General features: G+C 59.2%; 6 protein-coding genes across 6 annotated transcripts; all 6 read right to left on the reverse strand.

Annotated features, from left to right (window-relative positions):
• Nucleotides 1–27: 27 nt before the first annotated feature.
• Nucleotides 28–3,879, reverse strand: LSCM1_03848 (uncharacterized protein; the record flags this gene model as incomplete). Its single annotated transcript, XM_067321381.1, has 1 exon — nt 28–3,879. The coding sequence occupies one exon, from the start codon at nt 3,877–3,879 to the stop codon at nt 28–30; it is 3,852 nt and encodes a 1,283-aa protein (XP_067176749.1).
• Nucleotides 3,880–4,518: 639 nt separating this feature from the next.
• Nucleotides 4,519–5,919, reverse strand: LSCM1_03849 (uncharacterized protein; the record flags this gene model as incomplete). Its single annotated transcript, XM_067321382.1, has 1 exon — nt 4,519–5,919. The coding sequence occupies one exon, from the start codon at nt 5,917–5,919 to the stop codon at nt 4,519–4,521; it is 1,401 nt and encodes a 466-aa protein (XP_067176750.1).
• Nucleotides 5,920–7,997: 2,078 nt separating this feature from the next.
• LSCM1_03850 (uncharacterized protein) lies at nt 7,998–9,077 on the reverse strand (the record flags this gene model as incomplete). The annotated part of the gene is made up of 1 exon (XM_067321383.1): nt 7,998–9,077. The coding sequence occupies one exon, from the start codon at nt 9,075–9,077 to the stop codon at nt 7,998–8,000; it is 1,080 nt and encodes a 359-aa protein (XP_067176751.1).
• A 3,932-nt stretch (nt 9,078–13,009) lies between these two features.
• LSCM1_03851 (uncharacterized protein) lies at nt 13,010–14,062 on the reverse strand (the record flags this gene model as incomplete). Its single annotated transcript, XM_067321384.1, has 1 exon — nt 13,010–14,062. One exon carries the CDS (start codon nt 14,060–14,062, stop codon nt 13,010–13,012), a length of 1,053 nt encoding a protein of 350 aa, XP_067176752.1.
• Nucleotides 14,063–15,538: 1,476 nt separating this feature from the next.
• LSCM1_03852 (uncharacterized protein) lies at nt 15,539–19,153 on the reverse strand (the record flags this gene model as incomplete). Its single annotated transcript, XM_067321385.1, has 1 exon — nt 15,539–19,153. The coding sequence occupies one exon, from the start codon at nt 19,151–19,153 to the stop codon at nt 15,539–15,541; it is 3,615 nt and encodes a 1,204-aa protein (XP_067176753.1).
• Nucleotides 19,154–22,009: 2,856 nt separating this feature from the next.
• On the reverse strand, nt 22,010–23,623 carry LSCM1_03853 (uncharacterized protein; the record flags this gene model as incomplete). The annotated part of the gene is made up of 1 exon (XM_067321386.1): nt 22,010–23,623. One exon carries the CDS (start codon nt 23,621–23,623, stop codon nt 22,010–22,012), a length of 1,614 nt encoding a protein of 537 aa, XP_067176754.1.
• Nucleotides 23,624–24,433: the final 810 nt, after the last annotated feature.

The following is a 24,433-nucleotide window of genomic DNA, read 5'->3' on the forward strand; positions in this document are numbered from 1 at the left end:
AGCGGCAGTTGAGCTGCTGAAGACGCCCTAAATGCCAAACTCCAACTCTGGCAGGAGCCGATCTGGACTGCGGGGCGCACTCGCCTCCTCGTCCTCCTCCTCGACGATGTCGCTGTCGCCCTCGCTGGCTTCATTACTAGCATTCCTGCCGCGTAGCCACTCTCTCTGTGCCTTCACCAAAGCCCGCACGCGATCTCGGGCCTCGCGCAGGTGCACCTCGAGCATCCCCTCCGGGTTGTGAAACGGGTAGTGGTAGCGGAAGCCAAGAAGGGTGAGCTGCGCCACGTCGCCGCGTATGCGGACAAGGCCGCGGTCTCTCATGCGCTCAAAGGCCTCGTGTACGTCAGCGAAGCCGAGTGACTGCACCTGTGGCGATGGCCAAACACGGGATGCCATGCGAAGGCGAAGGACTGGGAGCACATCAGGTACACGGCCGAATTCGTCCCCATCCTCGTAGCAGAAGAGGTCCATCAGCGGCGCGATGCGAGCGTGGAAAGAGCGCTGGTGGCTCGCGGCAGCGCCTGTTGAGCCCGCCGACTCTGGTGCGATGTCAAGCATTCGACGATCAATGCTTTCGTCACCGCCTTGGGGAAAGGTTCTTCCATGGGTGCGCGTGTCGCCCATTACATCTTCCCAAAAGTCGCGCCGCTGGCCAGTGGCTTGGTGATCTGGTGACGCAAGCCCTGGCGCCTGACGCGCTGCCTGAAACCCCGCGCCGGCAGCGGATCCCTTGCCCAACGCTGCGCCAATCGCTCTGACCCCGTCTACGGCATCAGCATCGTCCTCTTCACCGAGCATATCCGCCGGCACCTTCGCTGTTCCAGAGACTATATACTCCAGCAGGTCATCTGGAGTAATGTTGTCTATGATAGTGCGCAGCGCTTCTCGCGCTTCTATCACGCGCGCCGAGGAAAGCTGGAGGTGCTCCAAGAAAGTCGACACGCGGTATTCGCTCTGCAGGCGGCGCTGATAGGAGCTGAAGCGCCGCTGACGAGCTGCGTCAGCCTCTGCCCGGGTCTGCACTGCTTTCCGTCGCAGTGTCTCGAGGGCAATCTGCCGCTTTCGCTCCAGCGCCGCTGCCTCGTCACGGAGGCGAGTGTCACGGGCAGCACGTCGCCGCTGGAGCTCCACCTGCACATGCTGCTGCTCTGCCATCCTCTCGGCGCGCTGTGCCTGCGCTGTCTCCCAAAAGGCTCGATGAGCCTCAGAGAGTGCGCGACTCTCCTGCAGCTGCTCCTGAACGCGCTTGAGACCCTCCTCACGCGCCTCCTGCCTTTCCAAGTTCGACGTGGCGATATGCTCCGCCTGCAGTGCCTCCACCTTGTCTAGTAAGCGCTGCAGACCTTGCTGGGAAAGAGAGGCAGATACACATTCGAGGGCAACATCACATGCTAGCGGTACTGTTCCCTCATTGGCACATGCCTCAGACGTACGCATGCGGATCAGACTAGCCATCAGCACGCCGCCATCACCACCGCCGGCCGCGCCAGCGGCCACGCACTCCGCCACGTCAGCAAAAACGGCGTCGCTCCACTGACTGCACAGCACGCCAAGCAGAAAGGTAGCAGAGACGGGGTGTAAGTGCTCCTGCAATGGCGAGGAAGCCTTGGCCATATGCCTGGATGCTGCAGCTCCCCCTACCACGCTCTCTCCGTGCGCAGCGGCACGCAAGACAGCCATCCACAGCGCGTGACAAGGACGTCTCCACAGCACTTGTGACAGCATCTCTGCAGCCGCACTTGGAATGCATGATGCCGACAAATAGGCGGGGAGTAGAAGAGGCGACAGCCACCACATGCTCGCTGTGTCCGTCGTGAGAGCGGTCCAGACAGTCAATGACGACGGCGCACTCAAGAGCCTCTGCATAAATGGCAAGTATTTCGTAGGACAGTCTTCGTTGTCGCTAGACGACACTAGCTTGGCCCATTCCCACACCTGGCAAGTCAGGAAGGTCCTGAAGTTATACCACAAAGCGGCTTTGAGGCGCTGCGACTGGTACTGCAGGAGATATGCGTACGCGCGAACGGCACAATCCAGCACGCGGCCGTACTGGTAGTCAGCGGTGTGCTCAGAGTTCACACCCTCAGCGTCTGGCGCCTCTGCGCCACTGCGCAGCAGCTCCGCCAATAGCAGGCAGATGCAGCAGCCAGAGAGCAGCTCCGAGAACGGAACGGGTGCTGGAGGCGCCTCTGGCGTGTCCCCATCACCTTGCTGCTGCCTGCTATCCGGTAAACCTGATGTAGCATGAGCCTGTGAGCCTTTGCCGATGTGACTACTCGCGCTTTTATGCTTTCTCTTGGACTTGGCAGCGCGACCGCTCGCTGATTCGTCATGCGGCCTCGACGTTGAGCGGGTGCCTGGGTCTGGCCGCGGCGAGCTCCTCAGAGCACCTTCAACAACGCTGACCACGCTTGTCTCCAGCAAGGCAGCGGACGCCGAGGCTGCCGTTCTCGCTACCTTCGCGCACTCGGATTCCTTCTCCAGCAGGTGCCAAAGTTCCTTCCGCCATAGCGCCACGGCTGCCCGTCGAGACAAAAGAAGATGCCCAAAGGCCTCCAGAGGCTCCAGCGCCGGCGGCACCACGCTGCCTTCCACTAAGAGAACGCCTGTCTTGGACTGCAGATAGGCCGAGGATAAGGACGCGCATGAGGAAGACGTCCTATCCGCAAGTAAGACGGTCTTACTCGCTTTGCAGACAGCGGCAATCAACTGTGCTTCGATGACTGACACGCTTGCTTCGACGTTTGCAGTAGCACCAGACGACGACTCTGCAACAGTCGGCGCTTCACCCTCGCTGAGGTCACAGTAGATGCGGTACAGAAAAACGTACACAACCAAACTCGCCATGGCGTCCTCGGCACCGATCGGCCGTGAGACTGCTGCGCTGCTAAGCCGGCAAAGGCGCGCAGCGTCCCACGCTCGCAGCGCTACTTCACGGATCTCCGGACTTGAGAGCAAGGTACTGTGACCAGTCCGCTGCGAAGCTGCGACGATGTCCACATAGTAATCCAGCAGCGGTGCGTCAAGGCAAGAGAGCAAGGAAGACGGCTTCAGCTTTGGAATGATACGGGCCGCGTACACATCCAAGATACGCCGCGCGAAGTCACCGTCTCCTGCGACGCAGGCTAGAAATTTGGGTGTGTTGTCCACAAAAGACTCAAAGACGGCGCGGCACTCCTCGGAGAGCGGCGCCTCCAGCATCGAGTGCATGAGGGCACGCGGAACAGCCGTGCCGCGGCAACGAGATTCGCCGCTATCATCAACGTGCATGACGTCTCTTATGCTCTTCAAGCCGCCTTTCCCGCTCGCGCGCTTGCTGCTGCACCCCGTGGCGGAAGAGTCAAACGCCGGCATCCGAAGAAATCGGCGCATGTGCGCCGGTGTCAAGGTGCGTGTGAGCAACAAGACGGTAAAGAGAGTCACCTCATTTTCCACCTCCGCATCATTGCGGTCGTGCTCGCTTGACTCCACGGTCGACGCGCCAGCGGCTGTGTGCGGCATACGTGAGTCTGCCGGCGAAGAGCTCTTTTGAACACCAAGGACCTCTTCTGCGTCCCGCAGCAGGTATGAGATGGGATACAGGGAGAGAGAGCTAGCGTGTGCGGCCGCCAGCAGCAAAGGACGATAAAGCCGAAGACAGGGTGTGTGGTTCGGTGTGCCTTCCCTGAGAGAGGCACAGAGAACAGGCAGCGTCGTCGTCACCTCACTGACGCCGTCCAGGGACTTGAGCTTGCCAGCCGCCACGACGCTCATGAGTGTCTCCTGCACCGCTTTCGCCTTGCCGACGAGGTCATCTGGGGCATCGATAGGAAAAGGGGGCCGCCCGAGCGCGTCATCGAAGTCTTTGATAACCCGGCATGCTTCCGTCCTCCAGTCCATCGTAGAGGAATGGGGTGGGAGAGTGGGAGGCTGAAAGGGAGGAGTGTGCGCATGCGGGGTGGGCGTGCCACACACTTTGTTATCTGTGAAGGCTGAGGGGACCGAAAGAAGAGCCCAGTGACAGCGCGGGCCAGCGAAAGTCAAGCGAAATGAAAGAGGTCCACCGCCTGAAACGCCCAGCCGCTCACGAAGCGATCACGAGTAAGAGAGAGAGAGAGCGGGAGAGAGAGAAAGAAAAAAAGAGGGGAAGGTGAAGGTCAGAAGAACGCATGCATGGCGGCGAGAGCACATTCCGCCTCGCAGCCTCGAGGGGACCAATGTGTCAGAAGGAGGCGTAGGCGGTAAGGGGGAGATCTTTCTTGTACTCCATTGAATGCTCTTCTTGCCTTTTCGATATGTTTCCTGCTGTCCGTGGCCGTCCTCATAGGGCTTATACGCAATGGCGGAAGGGCACCACAGACATGCATGCACACCAAAGTCAACGATAGACGACAAACAGAGCGGCCAACAACAAACACGGAACCCTCGCCGCACCCGCCGCTTCCTGCACCACCGCCACTACCCGGGCCCGCGCCACCTCGTATCCGCCTTTGCAGAGCGCATGAGGGGACAAGGGCGGGATAAGGGTAGTGCACGGTGCTACAGTGCCTCACCGATGCTCTTTCCATCGTTGCTGGAAGGCGACACACGAAAAACTTGATCCAGCGCAGGGCCCTCCAGAAGGTATAACTGAGAAAAGGATGCGCTCTCCGCCTCTGGTAGCAAGGGATGGTCGCATGCGACAGAGAAGGCGCGAAGAAACTTGAGCTGCAAATGGCATAGCTCCAGCGCGTTGCGCAGTACATCTGCGAGGGGACGGCGCGTCATTGGGCGATCGCGATCGGCTCTGCTCTCGTCCCCGCCATAGAGAGCTTTGCGGCGGTGCAAGAGGTCGCGTACACCTAGTGGCGCCTCCTCTTGGGCCACGATAAGCATCGTTCCGACGCCGACAACTTTGTTGATGGCGAGCGAGCGCACGAACTCCGCCCACTGCTGACTAGTACTGAGGAACTTAGGATGGCATTCAATGTACACGACGTCCTGCTGGTGCCGTACCCGCAGCTCGGCTGGGTCGCAGCAGACTGTCTCACACGCCCTGAACACAGAGGCGGAGTGGTTACAGATGAGGTTCTCCCGCGCCCACTCCAGAGACGCCTCCTCGCGGTGAACGACGGTTACGTGCTTCGCCGTCATGACCGCATTCATCGAGGCCGAGCCGCTGCGGTCGTATATCGTGAGCACGCGCTTGCCCTTTCCCAAATCGCGTAGCATGCGGCGGATACGGCGATGGGCCGGATTAATGAGGAATAAGTTTTCTGTTGACGGCATCCGCATGTCGGGCCTTAGCCAGAGGTGACTCACACCGCCCTCAACGTACATCGAGGGAAGCGGAATAGTTGGCGTGATGAGTGAGACTCGAGCTGCGTCGCCGAGGGTCGGGGTATCCAAGAGTACATCCTCTGCGCCGCGGCGAGAAAGAAAGTCCAACAAGGGCGGCACGAGCCGCTCCGCTCCAACCGATGTTGCCACGATGCGTACAAAGCACTCGGAGAAAACGTCGACGAAGAGGGAGGGCAGGCTGTCCGCGTATCCATTAACGATACGATAGGTGTTGCTCTGTGTTTGAGGGAGGATGCGGCGCCGCCGCTCCCACGCCTCGTGGACACGGGCCATGAAAAAATCCTCGCTGATTGTTGGTAGCATTGCGGCCGAGCTTGGTGTCATGTCAAACACGTCCACGCGCTTCAGATGAGGCTCGTAGAAGCCCAGTGCCACCAACGAGTGATCATCTCGGCGGACCTCGACGATGCGGCCAGCCTCCAGCTCACGCTTGGCAAACTCGACACTGCTGGGGTGAAAGAACCGAAGTGGGAGATCGCACCGCCGACGCCGCGTGATCAGCCGGTGCTGCGAGGGCTGCAGGCGCAACTGCGGGAATTTGTGCGCCGCCTGAATACGACCGGCGGTCAGGGGCGCCACCACCTTTGCGTGCATACTCATACAGAAGCCTTCCGCTACTACGAGAGACCCAGGGACAAACGTGTGGAGGAGAGAGACGGAAAAAGAGATATGAAGGCAGTTTCCGCCCGCGCCGTGCACAGATCTGACACTTCTCCGTACACCGCTGCTGTCGTCACGCACCGGCAGAGAGGGCAACGCAGGACATCCTTTACACGAAATCAGCCGAAGACGGCTTCAGAAAAAATGGGAGAGCGCTGAAGGCAGGAATACATCCTCCCTCCCCCGAACACTGACATCCTTCTGACTCACGCAGCCTTTAAGACAGAGGAACCGCCTGTCAGACGTCCAGTCAAGTAGAGATAACAGAATTCCATTTGACAGCAGTTTAACGAGAGGTACGCCGACTAACTCTCGTTCACAGCGTTCGTTCTCTATTAAGCGGCACACATGAAGCGCACACTGCGCGGCCCCAGCCCTGTCACAGACACAAGGGCGTGGCACGAGGCAGCCGCGCACACGGGCTACACCAGCGCGCCGACTCCGTCATCAGAAGCACAGCCCCTGCAGCGAGCGAAGCACACGCAGCCCGCCTTGCAGCTCGCTTCACAGCCGCGCCGACGGTGCTGGCCGACACCCGCGTGCATCCCCTCTCGGGGCGGGTAGGGAGAGGGGGGGAGCAGGCCCTCCTCGCACCAGTAGGCAGAGAGAGGATCTGGCGGCGTGCGCTGGAGTCGCACTGACACGTTGCCCACCATGCGGATTGTAGATGCGTCCTCCCTGTCGCAGGCACGCTTGACCCTGCCACCGCCACAGGTGGCTTGACAATGGGCAGGGATAGGGGGAGTGGAGGCTGGCTGGATGCCTCCCAGGGCGAGTGGGGTGGGCACCGGGCCATTACGGTATCCTGCACTAGAGGTGTGTCGCGCCCTCGTCCTTGTGAAAAGGGGTGCCAGCGCCGGGAAGGCAGAGGATGAGGAGCGGCTGCGGAGCTGGGCAAGAGGAGTAAGACAGCGCAGAGATCAGTCCTCCGACAAACTCCCTGTCGCGCTCCTGAGATGTCTGCGTCTCAGAAAAAAGATTCTCGAAGGACGCACATACACGCCGAGATGCCTATCGGCCCTTCTCGTCTGTGGAGGTTCCTAACCCGTGGTAAGGGCTCTCACTCAGAGTGCGAGAGAAGTCGTCAACACCATGCGCCCGTCGCTTTGAGCTCACGCCGTCTATCTCCTTTGGTCGATACGCGCCGAAGTGTGGGGCTCACCTCGAAAAAAAAGAGAAGGACGTGGGCACGTAGGCGGCCGTCTAGCGTCCATTTCTCAGAAGGGGAATGCGTGCGTGTCCGTTAGCGTGGGCTCACACGTTAGCCCTTCATCACCCCACTGCGTGGGTGAAAGGCCCTGTATAGCTAATTCATGTCTTGCTGGCCGTGAGGGCGTTCTCTCTCTCTGTTTCGAGTAAAGGGAGGGAAGTAAGGCAGCAGACACTGCGTGCGTCGATGGGCCGGCAAAGGCCGCAGAGGGAGGGGCAGGCGGGGAGCACCATGAAAGGAAAGGCGGGAGGACATATCGACTGTGGCGGGCGGTGAGCGGAGGCGGGGAGGGATACGGGGGTCAACAGTGTGGAAAGAAATACCACAATAGCGAAAATCCGACGAAAGAGCCTCCCAGCCGCAGGTAGAGGGGCGGGGGGGGAGCAACCGCTGAGGGCTGTGGTCACCCGGCGTCGCCTTCGCTCACCCCAAGAGCGAGGGCAGCCTCATCTCTCTGCATATATTCCAGCAGTGCCTTCTCGCACCCTCTAGTGATCTCGCCTTGCTGCCGCCGTCCCCCTACGTGCAGGTCCGTTTGCAAAAGTGAGTCGTCCCATGACCGCCTTGCTGACACGGAAGAGCGGCCGATGCCCCGCACCGAGTTGTGGAGAGGCGTCCCCCGCGTAACCCTATACAAGACAAGCAAGGGCGAGGCAGCGCTCCTGCGCCTCTCCGCGGCCTTTTCCAGGGTAGCCATACCGTACGCGTTTGGACGCCCGACTCGAGCGCAAAACTCTGTGGTCGATGCGCCTGCAGCGTTGGGCACTCGAGTACACCACACATCTCGGCGTCGCCGTTCCCTTCACCTCTAGTCAGCCCCCGGCGCATCCATGAGGTACCGCGATGCCCAATCGTGGTCCATGCAAACTTCAGCACCGCCACGGAGAGGCTGACCATGAAGAGGATGCCACGAGCTCGCTCCGTCGCCGCCACCGACTTGCCGATAGTCTATGGTAATCTCTTCATCGCGGGCGATACGGCGCACTGCACGCACGACGACGGAGCGCTGCGCCGCTGAAACCACCACCGCTGCGCCTGGGAAGGTCCCAGAGTGATTCAGTGCGTCCAGCACCGGCGCAAAGACACTACAACTGCTATCCGCTTGACTCGAGATACTGGAAAGAAGAGGAACCGACAGCACGCGTGAGCGTACCAGGTAAAGGCTTGTAAGCAGTACTGCATCGAGCAACGACGGAGATTTGTCTAGGAAGTGGAATTCCGGGTTGCTGGCATGCGTCAAGATGGCGTCGCGGAGGTTGTTAGACAGCTGCTCGAGGCATAGGTGCGCCTCCGCAGAGGAAGCATCGCTGTAGAGGGACTCGACTCCCCACTTCAGAACGTCCTCGAACGGCAAGCCTGCCACAAACAGGTCCGACAGGTAGTGTGGCGCTGGGCCGATACGATGAAGAAGCCGAGTGGAAACTGAAAGGGAGAGCGCGTGCGCGTAGAAGTAGCGCAGGGCTGCACTCGTAGCGAGAGCCGCCTCCACCGGGGACAGGGTAAGTGACACAATCGGCGGGATGGCAGAGATGCTGCCTCGCACTGATTCGCCCGAGATAGTGCTGCTCAAAGACACGCGGTCGGCGGATGCGTCCGAAGAGAACCTCTGCATCCATGCCCACGCCTCAGGAAACAAAGCGACGCCGCGATTGCAGCGTCGCAGAATCCGAAGCCCCTTCACAGTTTCAAAAGAAGGCACCATCGAGGGGTCGCGATTTCGTAGGGGGCTAAGCTGAGTAATGTAACAGTAGTGGAGGGGTATCGATAGCACCAAGTCGCCGCGGCTGAGTGCTGTCGCTGCAAAGATGCCGCGAATGCCATCGTGCCGCCGTCGATGTTGCCGAAACGCACACCAGCGTGCGCCGTGGAGCCGATGCAAGAGGCTCATGAAGCCCTAAAAAGAAAAACGTCTATTGTGTGCTGCGTATGGGGAGGAGGGAAGCGAATGCGCTAAAGGCCACAAAGCGGAGAAGCACTCCGTAAACCGATTCGCTGATGCTCTTGCACACTTTTCTTCGCGATAGGCGTGCGGGTTCGTTCCTTTCCACCCCCAGTCAGCGTGTCAGCCGCATGTAGTATGGGAAACGAAGTCCTCCTGTTTCTTCAAAGGCACCTTGTCGTCCGTGTGCGTGCATCTGGGCTGCCAGGGCCCACTTCCATTCGCGCTGTACGGCGTTATGATGACGCCCTGCCCTTTAGTGCAAGATCCTGTGACAGGGCAACTCAAGAGAAAGACCAACAAAAAGGCAGAGAAGAGTTTGGCGAAGAGAGCCCATAAAGCGATCGAGGACATGGTCCGCCCGGTGATGATGACGAAAAGAGAGCGTGTGTGCGTCATGCTGAAAGACGACAGCTAAAATACAAGTGGGCACCATCTCGTGAGACACGCCCCCCACCGACACGCCTCCTTTCCTCCGTCCCCTCATCGTCTATGCCCTGGGCTCACACTACCCGCATCCCCTCTCATCGGTGTACTTGAAAAAAATCCATGTGCACAGCCAGCAGGGGGGTGCGATGGAGACCAGAAGGTCCGCCATCATGGAAGGTGACGATCCTCGCGGATGCATATCGTACATGAACAACTAACTTTGCTCTAGTGCGCCAAGTTCCCGTCCGACCGTACAATCCTGCCTTTAGACCGCCCAGTAGGGGCTCACTCTGCGATACACTCGCACACACACTTCAGTCATCTCCGACAGAAGACATGCTGGTGCGTGCACAAGGTGGCCTTCCTTGCCTTTTCTGTTTCTCTGGTCTCCGTGTACTTCGCCTCCTCATGCACATGACCAACGGAGCCCTACTCATCAGTGTTCCACGGCGTTGAGCTACTACCTCTTGTATCCGTGTGTGCGTTTACAGGGGCCCGAAGGACAGCCCTCAGAGGGCTCTTGGGCACGGCTGGCGGACTCGTTGGGGCTAGCGGAGAGGTTAGGGTCGGGGCTGTGCCGACAAGTCGTCGCAGTCCGGATGACGCTTGTGCCGGCTCACGAGGAGCTACGTCGACGGCTCGCCGAGTCGTGGCGCGGCAGATCCTGTCAGAGGCGTGCGAGCTGACGGAGAGGGCATAGCCCCCATGCTGCCCAGCACTTGGAGCATTCGCCTGCCTATCGAGGGACGTACGGGGCTCGCTCGGGCGCACGCGCTATCGGCCACGGCGTGTCGGACACACACGCACACACACGTACAAGAGAAGGGTGGGTGAAAGGGGCAAAATCGGTAGTGACAACGATACAGAAACGGGCAAGGACATCCATACGAGCTCCAACGGGAGTGCCTGTGCTGGCAGAGGGTGTGTCGCCCTCCCCCCCTCCTCATTCCTGGCAGAGGCGCAGGTGCTCGGGGAGCCCTCCCCTGAGGCGGAGCCGTGGCCCGCCTCGTCCTCCTCCGGCATCCACGCAGAGCAACCCCTGCTCCCCGCACAGCAGACGCGGCCCCGTATCCGCCCTGGAGCAGAGGCCACCGAACGCGGCGTCGTGTGGATGCGGGGCACGAAAGAGCCCCGTGAGACGCACGGTCCGCTTCGACGGCACGAGGGCCGGCCACCAGACGACCGAGACGCCGCTGCGGTGAGGCAGCCCCAGGGGCAGTGCGTGTGTATGCGTGTCTGCTTCGTCGACTTATTCATGAACGGCACGGGTGCGTTGAAGAGGCGAGGATACTCGATGCCCTCAATGGTAACAAAATGGGAAATGATCGAAAGGTGAAAGGGAACATGGAAGCTACTGACTGCGCCCTCACACAGACACATGCACAGACACCGATCCTCCGGCCAGAGTAGCCAAAAGAGGAAGAGAGACGCCGCCAAGGAAGCTGCGAAGAAAAAAGGTCGGAAGGGGAGTGTTTTTGTAGGCCCGCCAAGATGTTAGGGCGCTCCCTGCCGAACCACTTCACTGCTTCCCTCTAATTGCATGCTCCTGCTCGTCGTGCGCATTTCTTTCCTCCAGTTCATACTTTGCTGCTGGCGTGAGGCGTTTCAGGTGTAGCGTGTCGCATGTGGGACCCCGCTACATGCAGCTCTGCGCGTTCTTGTCATGATGCAAAGAAAGCGAAGTTTTCTCCACTCAATTTCTCTCGTAATCACTCTTGCGCTAACGTTACGGTACAGCAAATCGGAAGCGAAGGAAAAAGTGGGGCATTGCCGGGAGATTCGTATGGTATATACAGAAGTGACGACGCGGCAGCAAGCGTAGGGGAGACATACGGCACACATAACACAAAATAACGGATCCACAAGAGAAGCCATGAGGCAGCTGCCGGGCATGTACCACCTCAGCACTGGGAAATCCCCGTTTGCGTGATGGCATGCACACGAGCATCCCTACACATTGTTTGACGCAGAGCGTGGCCAAAAAAGCGAGAATACTACCGCCACCGTAGAGGACCCTCCCCCATCGATGTTTTCGGCAAATCTTTGCTCTCCAGTGCGCCACTTCTGCGGCGAAGCATATTTGCCTTTACCATCGCGCACACACGCACGCATGAGCACATAATGTGCGACTCAGCCATCAATACATAAGAGGGTGGGGGTGGGGTGGCGGGAACGGCATAGGCAACCACAACAAAAACAGAAGCAACACAGAAACGCATCCGTCAGCGCATACGCGTCATGCCCTTTTTTTTCGCTTCCCTTTCCCCTCTCTATTTTTTTTGGTGCGGTGCGCACTCCTCTTTTCGGAGAGAGAGGGGTGGGGGTCGTCTCGATCACTTTTCGCTTCCTTGGCGCAGCGATGTCCTCTCTCTCTGTGGTGTCGATGAATGCTCATTGGCTTTCCTTGTTCCCGATCATTGTGCGTGTGCTCGTGTATACATACGTATCCGTAATGTCTCTCCTTCGCCCTGTCGTGACTCTCTCGATCTCTCTCCTCTGCTTTCTTGGTCCTGATTTTTTTTCTGCTGTTGGTGCTGTTGTTGTCATTCGACCGCGTCTCGTCTCGTCTGACTCTTTCACACGGAAGTCAACAAGGCCGAATCAAGAGCGCCCCTTTTTTCTCTTTCTCTCTCTCCCTTCGGTGAAAGCGACGGCGGGTGTGCATACACGCGAACAGAAGCATCATCGCCTCACGAATTCTCTCGGCCCTCCCCACTCCACCCCCCCCCCCACACACTCCTCCCTCTCTACACATCCACACATCTATAGGATTCCTCCATGTATAGAGAGAGAGCAAAAGAGCTCAGGAGAGAGAGGGAGGGGAAGATGAATCGTTGGAGTCGATCAAGACGAACCCCTCGTGGGGGGGGGGGGAAGGGAGAGGTGGAAGACACCTGAAAAAAAGGGGGATAATCCGTACAAAAAGAAAAAACGAAGCAAATACACGAACACAACAAATAGATAAATCGTTGAAGAGCGAAGGCGTTCAGTTTGGAAATGGGCAGGGCGACTGGAGGCCGAGAAGAGGCACGCCCCATCACCGACGCGGACCCGCCCCGGAGGATAGGGAGAGGGAGGGAGGGCGTAACATATTAGGACAAACCAACTGCGAATCCGTGGGTATGAAGTTGCGGGGAGGTTTGTCAAAGGGAATCCAACACGGCGCGACGCGGCGTGAATGCAGAGCCACCACCGTAGAAGAGGCGTGCTACTTCTCCTGATCCTTCTTGCAGAAGCGTTGCCTCGCAGGCATTACTGAAACACGCCCCCAATGCGCAACTCCCTGCGGCGAGACACCCCCTTCCCGTCGTACACCGAAATCACTCTCCGCACCCACAGACTTCGGCATAGGGAGGCGCTAAAGCCGCGTGCATTCCTTCTTTCGCCTACGCAGCTCGCCACGCTTCACTGCTATGCCTCTATGAGCGTACGGTGCCTTGGACACTTCGTTCTTACAAGTAAGGGTCATGGGCAGCCCTCATGGAGACGGTGTAGTCCACCATCATGTCGCTGAGAGCCTTGGCGTTGTAGCGGCCGGTGCGGGTGAATCGGGTCTGCGCCACGGCCGGAATGATGCCGCCGACCGTGTTCCACTCGCACTTCTTGAACCACGCCTTGGCTGCGCGGTAATCCTCTTCCTCCTTTTGAGCCGCCTTGGCGGCGAACTCGCCCGTTTTCTTCTCCTCTTCCACCTTTGTGCCCTTCGCCGCCTTGGCAGCCCTTTCGTCGGCGTCCACCTTCCTTGCCGCGGTGATGGTCGCTTTGGCAGTGGCGTCTTGCTTCTTGGCAAACGCCTCCGTGCGGTAGTGGATGATGTGCCAAGACTTCTCACCCTCGTCCATCGGCTCCGGCCTCACACATTTCTGCTCCACAGCGTTGTGCACAAGCAGCTCCGAAAGCGTTGTGCCGTCAAACACGATGGCCTGGCGGCTATAAGCGCAGGCGCAGAGTTGGGCCATCGCCGCCCCCTGGGCGTGGCCGATGTAGATGGTCGGCAGCTGCTCGGCATTCTGGGCCAGGACTACCTTGGACTGGCTAATGCCCTGCTCGGAATGCTCTTCAAGGTTGTTGCCATAGTCGTCGGAGATTTGGTCCGGAAACGTTACAATGCGGCCCACCGTCTCGTTGCTCTCCACGTGAATCACCAGGAACGCGCGCACACGCACGAAGAATACCGACTCAAAGCGCTGAAACTCTGTCGCCATAGCCTCAGCGGCCTCGGCAACAGTGCCATTGTCGCATGCTGCCCCACCCTTTCGCATTTCCGCCATCACTTTTCTAACGTAAGCCGCTTGCCCGGGGCTGCGCAGCGTGTCGAAGTACATTTTGATATCGGCCGCCTCTGCCTCTGAAACACAGATCTCGCTCACGGCGTAGTTGCCGATGACGGTCGACGTCTCCACCGGCTTGTCCGGGGAGCAGAGGAACGCCATATGAGAGAGGAAGCGCCCATCGATGTGAAAGTCCTCGGCGCCGAAGGCGGTGTGTGTCACGTGAAAAGCCATTTTTGGTGGGTGGCAAAGAGGCTGAAAAAGGGAAGAGGGATTGGTGCTTGAGGGTGCGTATGGCGCAAGGGAAGGCGATGTGCGAGAGGTTTGAATTTGTGTGCGCTTTGGGGGAAGACCGGATGGGGTGGCACACACACATACAGAGAGAGAGAAGACCGAGGGCGAGATGGGCGTGAGAGAGAAAGGGGGGGTTGGAGCGTGTGCGCCACAGAAGTAGCAAACAGGAGGAGTGGGAGAAGGAGGAGATGAAAGAAAAATACGAGGCGTGCACATGTAGAGGAGAGCGGAACGAAAAGCGCATCGTGAGGCATAAACGGGGGTGGGAGATGTGGACCATAGCGCCGAGCGTGCGGTCGGTCTTGACGTGGCTTCCCTGCATCGTGCAACTACAGAAGAGTCCCAGGGAGCCCGAGCTCACACGCTGCAGTGCTATACCTCTTCCAAAGGTCATGAAGCAGTGACGAGCTGGCTTTGCTTACCTGTCTCTCGTTGTTGTGATCATCGCACGCCATGCTGGCCGGCGTGTTCATCGAACATGCAAGCATATCACACGCATACACACATGCACACACCTTCGCGAGGAGAAGAGCGTGGCATTAAGAGAAGTCTCGCACGCACGGGTAGCTGGCTAAGGAAACGGAGGAAATGTCCATGTAGTCGGCTATTGCAGTGGTGCTGGAATCCGGAAGTGAGGACAACATCCATGTGTTCCTGAACGCTGCACCCCTTCTCCCTTCCCCCCTCCCATACACACACACACACACGCACAAGCACTCGCACGCAAAGAAGGAGACAGCAGAGAGAGAAAAAGGGAAGGAGAGAGGGGATGTGTACCATAGAGCAAAGGTACCACGCGGCTCTGTGCAGAGTCTTTACCCACCATCAAGCCGGCGACGGGGTGACGCAGAGGGCGTTTGAACTACGCAGCACTGCACTTCAGGCTCACCTTCGGGTTGGGATGATGTAAAGGGCGAGTGCCTGTCGAAACGCGGTCACCCACAAGCACACATACGCTCGATGCACAACGAGCGACAACCAAGAAGATTGCCGTAGTCGCATGGATTAGTCACCGCCTGCAGTGGTCTCTTTTTTTTTTTAGGCTCGCACATGTCAGCGCCGCTGCCCCAAGTACCTTCAGCCTCCTCCCCTGAGAAAGGAGTCGGACGATGTGGAAGACATCTTTTGATGCCTCTTTTTGTATTGGTGCGCGTGCTTCGCGAGTGCCGCGAGCGTGAGCGCTGCGCAGAGCGTCACACCCTCCTCGCTTAAAGGGCACAGGAAAGTTCTATAAAGCGCTTTCTCTCCGCTTCTCTGTGGAAAAGCGATGGAGAAAAGCAGAGGCACAGGTGTGGTGTCGCGCGACGTGCCAGCATGATGACTCGTGTCGCTGGTAAGGGGCTTCCCTCCCCCGCTGCCCTGGATATACCGTTTATCGTTTTGGATTTGCGGCAGCTGTCGCCTGCCGTGGCCAAGTCACTTGCCTTTCTTGGAAAACAATTTGCTGAAGAAGCCTTTCGGCTTCTTCGGCATCTGTGGGGGTGCGGAGGCGGACGGCTGTGCAGATGAGCGCCTCCGCACGTTGGCGAGCTCGTTGCTGACCTGTTTTCCGTCTCGGTACCCTGGCGTATCAGGTTGCTGTTGCTGGGGTGGCTTGCCTTGCTGATCGGCTGGCTGCCTCGTACTCTTTTGAAGGTTATAGCGTGATATCTTCCTCTTTTCCGCGATCACCGCACCAGCGTTCCCATGCGGCGCACCATCGTCCCGGCACGGCAGCAGCTCCGCAGTGTGCCTAGGAGGTGTACTGTCTGTGCGAGGGGGGACGGCAGAGGCACGCGGTGTCTTTTGACCGCCACCGCCTGGGCGTGATTTAGTAGTTGTGCCTTCCTCCACAGCCACCGACTCCTCCTCGTCCGAGTACGAATAGGTGTAAGAGTAATAGTAATCACTCGACACCGACTGCACAGTTTGAGGGTCCGCCGGGCTCGGCGTCTGTTCATCACTGGCCATCGGGCCTGCGCTGTAATGGCTTACGAAGTGAGACACCTCCCCCTTGCTGCCCTTTGCTGAGGCGCCGAGAGGGATTGCCCGCGCCGCGCGTTCCCCCTCTGCGGCGTAAGAGGTGAGAGTGGCGAGCGCGTCGCTCCGCACATCCTCCATGACACCGTCGCCAGCAGTCTCCTTGATACCCGGGATCCTTTCCTTCGCCGTCGCCACGAAGGGGACGCAGAGGGTCTCATCTCGGGCGTCATGATGCGCCTCCGTTTCTCGTCGCGGCTGTTCCGCCGAGCAGGCTCCAAAGCTCTTCGTGTCCGCCTGGCTCTCGCCACTCTCCCTGTCGCCACGATAGCGCAGCTGAAAACTGTCGTGCATCCCTAACGGAGACGGCAGCGAGACGGGAGAGGAGGCGGGTGCCCCACCCAGAGAGTCATCGCGCTTGTGCTTCTTCGAATTCTGCGGTGATACCTTACCCGAATCGGACAGCGCCTCCGGCACGAGGTGAACAACAGGGATAATTTTTTGGCCAGAGCCACCGGAGATTGTTCCCGCATTAACCAGCGTGTGCTGGAGTCGCGCTATGGGGACTTGAGATCGACTTGGTGGACTCTCCCTCAGATCGTCAAAGGTGCTGTTCTTCGTCATTGCGGCACTGGCCGCCGCGCCGTCGTACGTCTCTCCTTGTAGGCGCTGTGCTGAGCAGCCCATCACGGGAGAGGTTGAGCACAGTGGTTGATCGGTGCCCGCCGAAGCACTGCTAAGAGCCTTTCGAGGCAGCGTTGGTGTGATATGGGCCATCAGCGACGTCTGCAGGTGGGGCGGTAACTGGGGGCCACAGAGTCCCTCACCCGGTGCCGCTTCCCGCTGACTCGGCGCCATGGGCACCGCACCTAGCTCAGTCGGTGCAGACTGCGTCATGCTGCCAGACGGCTGGAACGCCTCCCCCGAAGCTGCTGCTGCTGCTGCGTTGCCTTCCAAGGACTTGCGACGCTGCGGTGACTCAGCTAACGCGGTGGCCATCAGCTCACTTTTGGCGTTGGTCATCTTGTCAGCTGGCGCGAGATGTAAGGACGGCGTTGCGGCTTCTGCTCTCGTGAACCCTGGGAGCATGATTTGCTGTGCATGGGCCCTCTGTTCCGCGGCAGCACAGAGGTGTCCACTTGACCATGGCGTAGCCGCAGCAGTCGGTGCACAGCCGTAGCGATTCGCCGACATCAGGTCCGCGGTGTCGAAGCGCGCCGCTACCAGTTCCGCCCCCATCCACGGAGCGTGGCTTTGGAAGGAAGCGCTTGGCAGAGCCCGCACCGGGGCCTTCGTCTCCCGCGGTGACCCCTGCTTGTCGTACCCGTCACTAGCAGCAGCGCCGAGGCTAGTCGGGCTGCGCTCACCGGTGCGGGTGCCTACACCTCTGAGCAAGTCGCCAGGAGCTGGCTGGGGCGTGAGAGCACCGTGGCGGTAGGCTGCAACAGCGTTGTCGCCGCGCTTGCCACTAAAGGGAAGGCCCAGCGCGGACGTGGAAGAGACCGACAAGTTGCCCATCACGCTGGCTGGTCTCTGAGCTTCGATAAAGGAGCTGGGGCCGCTGGTAGTACCGCACAGACTTTCTGAAAGCTTAGGCGGCACCGCCTCCAGGCCCTTCTGCTCGAGAACCGCGGTCGCCTCCTCTCGGTTACAGTGTGCTTGACGGGGCTCTGCAATTACAGAGGTCGGGGGCGTCATAAGAGAGACTGTAACGAGACTGTCCCCTTCGCTCCTTCGGCGCTTTTCCATGATGCCGACATCGCCGTATTCGGTGCAGGAAAGGGAAGGATGTATGACCTGCGGATCAAGGGCGGGGGCCGCTTGCGATTCCAGCACCTCGACCATGGGATGTTGCTGCTGCTGCTGACGCTGATGGCTTTGCGCCAGGCCTTCTCTCACAATGAAGGGGCCACGATCATCAACGCTCTGCTCCCTGTTCTCCCTCTCTTTCTCGACGGCACTCTGCAGCGGCTGAAGTTCAGTCCTCGTGTGCAACAGCTCTCGACGCATACGAAGCAGGAAGTCCTCCTCGCTCGTCATGCTATCTCGCTGCGGCAGGCCAGGAAGAGGGCCGCTGCTTGCCACTGCCGCTGCTGCGTTAGCTGAGGCTCCCGCGGCAGGTGGATTCACCCCCGTGGCTGTTTCCGCCGCCTTCACTCGATCCCCTGCGCTGAGTACATGCGCTGCCGTCGCCTCCCTGCCAGCGGAGGGCTGCGGGGCCGCGGCAACCTGGGATGGTGATGTGCTCCGGTGCAGCTCTGCTTGCTTCTGAGTGAGCATTGCCACCGCCTGCCGTAGCTCGCTGATTTGCTCTCGCAAGCTTTGATCGCCACATCTGTCGTCGGCTTTTGCCGACATTGGGGGCGCATAACCTTCAAAATAAACGCCCGATGGCACCTGATGCGCCGATACGGGTGCTCGAGTGGCGGCTTCGAGCTGCTCCTGTTTCTTTTGCGCTTTCACAGGGACAGCAGCGGGCGTGGCTGCTACGGCCGCGTACCCCTCTGGCCTCTTGTGCCGCTTACGGATGTGCGATTCGAGTGCATGGCGGCTTGGGTACACGTTGGCGCAGAAGCAGCACGGCAACTGCTGTCCTCTGGCGTCCATTTCCGGTAAGTACCTCATCCACATGTTCCCAGCAAGCGGTGCGGCCCATCGAGGCGATCTTGCACGCAGTCGCTCCTCTCCCAGGTCACGCAGCTGCCGCTTATACGATGCCAGAGCCTCGCGCAACTCTATCAGTTCCTCGCATGCCGCTGCGCGCTCCTCCTCGCACCGCCGAAGTTCTGCTGTTGCCCTTTGCGCCCTCCTCTCTTCGTGTTTGCCGCAATACTTCAGGTACTGCATCGTGCACTGCATCGCCTCTAGGAGCTGTGTCATAGTCTCGAGTGCTTGGCGCGAGAGAAACCAATCCGACGGCAACTCAACGCGGTGCCAGCCCAGCTGCCGGATCGTTGCCTCCTTCACATCTCTTGTGCGGGCCCCGTCGGCGTTGTATAAAGCCTCGCCATCGAGGAGGGAGAGGAAGGTGGCATCGCAAGGCGGATTGTAGAGTCTGAAATGAAACGGCATAGCGCCCGTGTCTGCAGAGAGTCCACCTCTCTGTTAGTCCCCTGCTACTCCTTGTCAGTCACAACTCGATGCGTTGGTGCGATCCTGTTTCCCAACGGTGCACCTATGCTAAGGATGCCCGCTTGGGTAGGCGCGGGGCACGAGGGGCCGAGTTCCTGGGCGCAAATGTTTCTTCTCCCCCCCTGTGGGTCTGTCTCTATGGCGTCTGTACTCGATGCACGCGTCTGTGGAGCTGGCATGCACCTATGGACGTAGAAACTGGGAGCGGCGCGTGGCGAAGAATTACGCACTCGCCCAGACGTCTCGCCCTGCTGACGAGAGCGCTCGGCAGCCTGCAGGGGCTTCGGTACAGCCTCACCCGTGTCGGCGGAGCCGTTTCCGAATGCTGGCGCCACACACAAATGAAAAAAAATGCGAGCAGCGCGAAGGAGAGAGGTACGAGGAGTGCGCCCATCGACAAAGGAAATGGAAAAGGTAACGCAAGGGCGCACATGCGATTCCTGAGAAGCCCCTCACGGACACCACCCACATAGCCCCACTAGTGAGGCAAACATAATATACATGCACGTCACACACCTCCGTGACTCCTCAAGCGGAGATATGTTCCAGTACAAACGACAGCGCCTCTACTCGTTCACTCACTAGGCAGCTGCACCACACCGATGGCGGCCATAAGTACGGCGTAAAACACGCCCTAGCTGCTCGGACGTCCTGTGACTCGCGTTCCTCTGCCCATGCACCTGCTCAGCATGCTTAGAGCCCGAAGTCGGCCAGCCAAGAGAAAGACTAGCCTTAACATATAACCCCTCTTTTCGTTCTTAGTCCGTTACTGCATCAAAACTACATTCCGAAAGAAAGCACACACCCGTACTGCCCCTGGGGCTGCCTCACCGCAGCGACGTCTCGGTCGTCTGGGGGCCCGCCTCAGGGGAGGACTCCCTGAGATCCTGTAGGAACAGGATCGGCGGAACTGGAGGAAAGCCCGCACATGATAGCAGAAGACGTGTTGCGGGAGGGGGGAGAGGCATGAGCGCGCCGCCTACTCTTTGGCGGCACGAGAAGATCATACAGACGGAGTCTACACTGAACAGAAGAGTGAGTGATGGCAATGTGACGAAGAGAGCTAACACGGCTTTATTTGTTAGATTCACAGCGTCCGTTCTCTATTAAGCGGCACACATGAAGCGCACACTGCGCGGCCCCAGCCCTGTCACAGACACAAGGGCGTGGCACGAGGCAGCCGCGCACACGGGCTACACCAGCGCGCCGACTCCGTCATCAGAAGCACAGCCCCTGCAGCGAGCGAAGCACACGCAGCCCGCCTTGCAGCTCGCTTCACAGCCGCGCCGACGGTGCTGGCCGACACCCGCGTGCATCCCCTCTCGGGGCGGGTAGGGAGAGGGGGGGAGCAGGCCCTCCTCGCACCAGTAGGCAGAGAGAGGATCTGGCGGCGTGCGCTGGAGTCGCACTGACACGTTGCCCACCATGCGGATTGTAGATGCGTCCTCCCTGTCGCAGGCACGCTTGACCCTGCCACCGCCACAGGTGGCTTGACAATGGGCAGGGATAGGGGGAGTGGAGGCTGGCTGGATGCCTCCCAGGGCGAGTGGGGTGGGCACCGGGCCATTACGGTATCCTGCACTAGAGGTGTGTCGCGCCCTCGTCCTTGTGAAAAGGGGTGCCAGCGAGCGATAACTAGAACATAAGCGGTAAATGCCGGCAAACAGGCCCGAGAATCTTAGCGAGATGCGGAGAGAGTCCTTTACCCAGCAAAGGGCTTCGGGCAACCCTCACGGACGAGACTACCGGAAAACCCTTTCACCATCACGACGGTGGCCCTCCTCCCAGCAGCATCTTCCTTGTCCGAGTGGCAGTGCTGAAGAGACAACTGCGTACATCGGATGTCATACGCAAGCCGAGTCTTTGCCGCAGAGATGCGCGAGCTGACAAAATAGGAGGCGCCAAGGTGCATGAAACAAACCGAGTCGAGGGGGAGAAAGGGAAGGGCAACCTCCGTTCTGATTCATGAGATGATGAAAAGCGACAAGAGATTCACGCACGCACGCACACCTACCAAGTCCGCAAGCATGAAGCGCCACAAAGCCTCGCAGAATGCGCGTGAACGTTGATGGCTCTCACACACACACTCTCACTCTGTGTCTCTTCGTTCGTTCGTTTACAGAGAGGAAAGGAGACCGGCCCCTTCTCCTCTTTCCCCCTCCCTGCCCTCTGGAAGAGGTCGACGACGCACCAGAAGGAGAGGGGGGGGGAAGAAAAAAGGCGGCTTACTCACTCCTCTTTGAACGGTTAAAAGAAAAAGACGGAGGGCGTGGTGGGGAGAGAGGGGAAAGGGAAGTGGCATCCGGGGCGAAGCGCGCAGAAGCGCGATGCAGGCGAAGGCGGAGACTGAGAACGTGAGCACAAGACGCAGCAGATGTGCCTACGCGAACACACACAGACACACACACACACACATACACACACACACACAGCACGACACGCGCAGAAAGAGAAAGAGACGAAGAGGGAAGGGATGCACGGAATCGAACATATGAAAGGTCACCCGTCTGATTCTGCGCTTCCCATTTTTGTTTGCTAACGCGTGGAAATGTATGCTGGGCTGTCCTCTCGGACAGCCAAGCAGGCCGCGGGTGCGAGGTCGGCGTCGGCATTGGGGGGGCTGAAGGGAAGCGTTTCCAGCTGACACAGAGACTTTAGCACCAACCGATAGAGTTAGAAAAGAGATGCGCCGTGGTACGAAACGTTTCTGTGTCTTGAAGGCGAGCAATGGGACACCCTACAACGATTTCATCAAGAACCAGGGGGGCAGCCCCGTGAACATGTTCATCCGCGGCATCACGCTTGGTAGTATACATTGAGAAACTCGCGGAGCAAATCCTTGATGATGGTGCGATCTGGAACACGTTGTGCCGTTCCGTAGAGTGTGCCGCCCGATTCCCCGATAAGTGACCTCTTTCCCTCCGAGATCAGCTTCTCGCGCTCGGCAAAGAGGGAGTCGCCTATCTCGTTCACGTCGCTCAAGAAGCGCGCCGTCACCGCCGGTGGAGTCTGCAGCAGGGTCACACTGAATTGCAAGCCGGATGGGAACTGCAGGTGGTTCAGCAGCCAACCTCGTGACTTAAGACCGTCGCCCAGGCGGAAGATGTCAATCTGGTTGCTCGTGAAGGCGAAAACGCTCGCAATCGGTTCCCCAACAATGCGAAGGTAGGGAAGCTTGCGCAGTTCGGCCGTCATCCTCTCGCGAGTCGTAACGATTTTGTCACAGCACTCAACATAGCCTTCCACACCCATCCGCACCATGGCCGCCCATGTGCCGGCAATCACGTTGCCAGGCTTCGACCCGCTCACGGCAGGCGAGCAGTACATACCTCCCGGCCACTCCGCAACGCAGCAGAACTGAAAGCTGCGCAGCTCTTTTGACCGATACACCACCGTGGACGTCCCTTTCGGGGCATAGCCGTACTTGTGTGTGTCGCACGAGATGGAAGTGACACCGCGGTTGCGAAAGTCCACGACTGGCGCCGCACGGCCCGTCTTCTCGAGAAACGGCATGATGAAGCCACCCAGGCAACAGTCGACGTGCATGCCAATGTTGTACTTGTACGCGATCTCCGAAAGTTCCTCAATGGGGTCGACCACGCCGTACGGAAAGTTTGGCGCGGACCCCGCGATCGCGATGGTATCGTACCGGATATACTTCTCCATTTCCTTTGGATCCACGCTGCCGGTGGCGCTGGCCACCGGCACTTTGATCAGGTCAATACTGAAATACTCGGCTCCTTTGTCGAACGCGGGGTGAATTGTGACGGGCACGACGACCGATGGGCGCTCGATCCCGCGCGTCGTGCGCCCCCAATCGCGGTATGCCTTGAGGGCCATCATGATGCTCTCCGTGCCGCCCGACGTCACGACGCCGCCGGCGTCCGGAAGCAAGTGACCGTTGTACATGTAGAGCACCATGGACACAATCTCTGCCTCCATCTTGCGTGTTGCGCCAAAGATTTCGCTATGCAGCGGGTTACTCCACTGGAAAATGGCCATGACATCGTTTATGAAGGCGGTATGCGATTTCCCCCCGTGATAGACGGTTCCGCTAAAGCCACCTTCCTCGTATCTGAGGTCAAGGTCCTTGTGAAACTGAGTAACCAGGTTTAGCACCTCTGCCTCGGGGCGGGACTTCTCCGGCAGAGCGCGGGCTTTGAACTCGCCTTCCGTCGAGGGCATCTTCATGCCACTAGCAACTTTCTTAACTTCCCGGCGGATAAGGGGGTCGGCAACGGTGCGGATGCCACGCCACAGGGCCTGATAGCCGCGCTTCGTCAAGCGGCCATCGCGGAGGCAGTCCACGGCGACACGCACCGCGACTGCACAGCTGAGGGTGATGGCGACAATCTGTGTTGGGCTGCGGTCTCTCAGCCTCTCGTTGAGGTATTCAGAAATGGTGGTCATGAAGGCTCACTCTTACGAGCACTTCCGCAGAGATTTAGTGATTCGCGGGGACGCTGTCGCGGTGCAGATGCGCTAGATAAGTTTCGAAAGATTTCTCAAAGGCAAATAGTGTACCCGTGAGAGGAATGAGGGCGAAAACGAGAGGCGAAGTGGAAGAGAAACGAAAAAGGGGGCGGAAAGAAAGTCGTGAGCTCGGACTGCGCCACTGCGGGGATAACCTTCGCGGCGGCCAATGGCACGTTGCACACCGACCTCCTCGCCTCATCGCATGGCGTGCGCACGGGCGCCCCGCTTCCTGCAGCTGCACACAGCAGCGTTTCAGAAAGCGTATAACGCATCCGTGGAGACACTACAACGGAGAATAATACAACGGCAGCATGCCCCGGGCGGAAGTGAAGGACCAGAAACAACGAACACCACGCGTGCCGAGTTGAGGAGAGGAGGGGGGCTAATAGGGGTGACGGGGTTGAGCTTGAGGTGAGGATGACGGCTTGATGACCTGCAGCGCGACTCGTCAGAAGGTTAGGAGGGGGGCTGCGAAACGATTAAAACGATGGGCGCTAAGTATGTACAGAGAGAGGGAGAGAGCGCCCCCTGGAAGTGGGCTGGGCGACTGTGGGGATGGGGAGGGAATGAGGTCTCCGAGCGTCGACCGCACACGGTAAAAGTATGCCAATGTATCTCGCATGCACGGAAGCCGAACCGATAGGACAGCGAGGAGCTGGGAGCTTGGGTCTTCGTAAGGCTACAAGCGGTACCGCGCAAGCCGATGCCGATGGGGCGTAGGCGTGAGACGAAGGAACCAGGCTG

Source organism: Leishmania martiniquensis, chromosome 30 (assembly GCF_017916325.1).
Source record: "Leishmania martiniquensis isolate LSCM1 chromosome 30, whole genome shotgun sequence".
Classification (NCBI taxonomy): Eukaryota; Euglenozoa; class Kinetoplastea; order Trypanosomatida; family Trypanosomatidae; genus Leishmania; species Leishmania martiniquensis.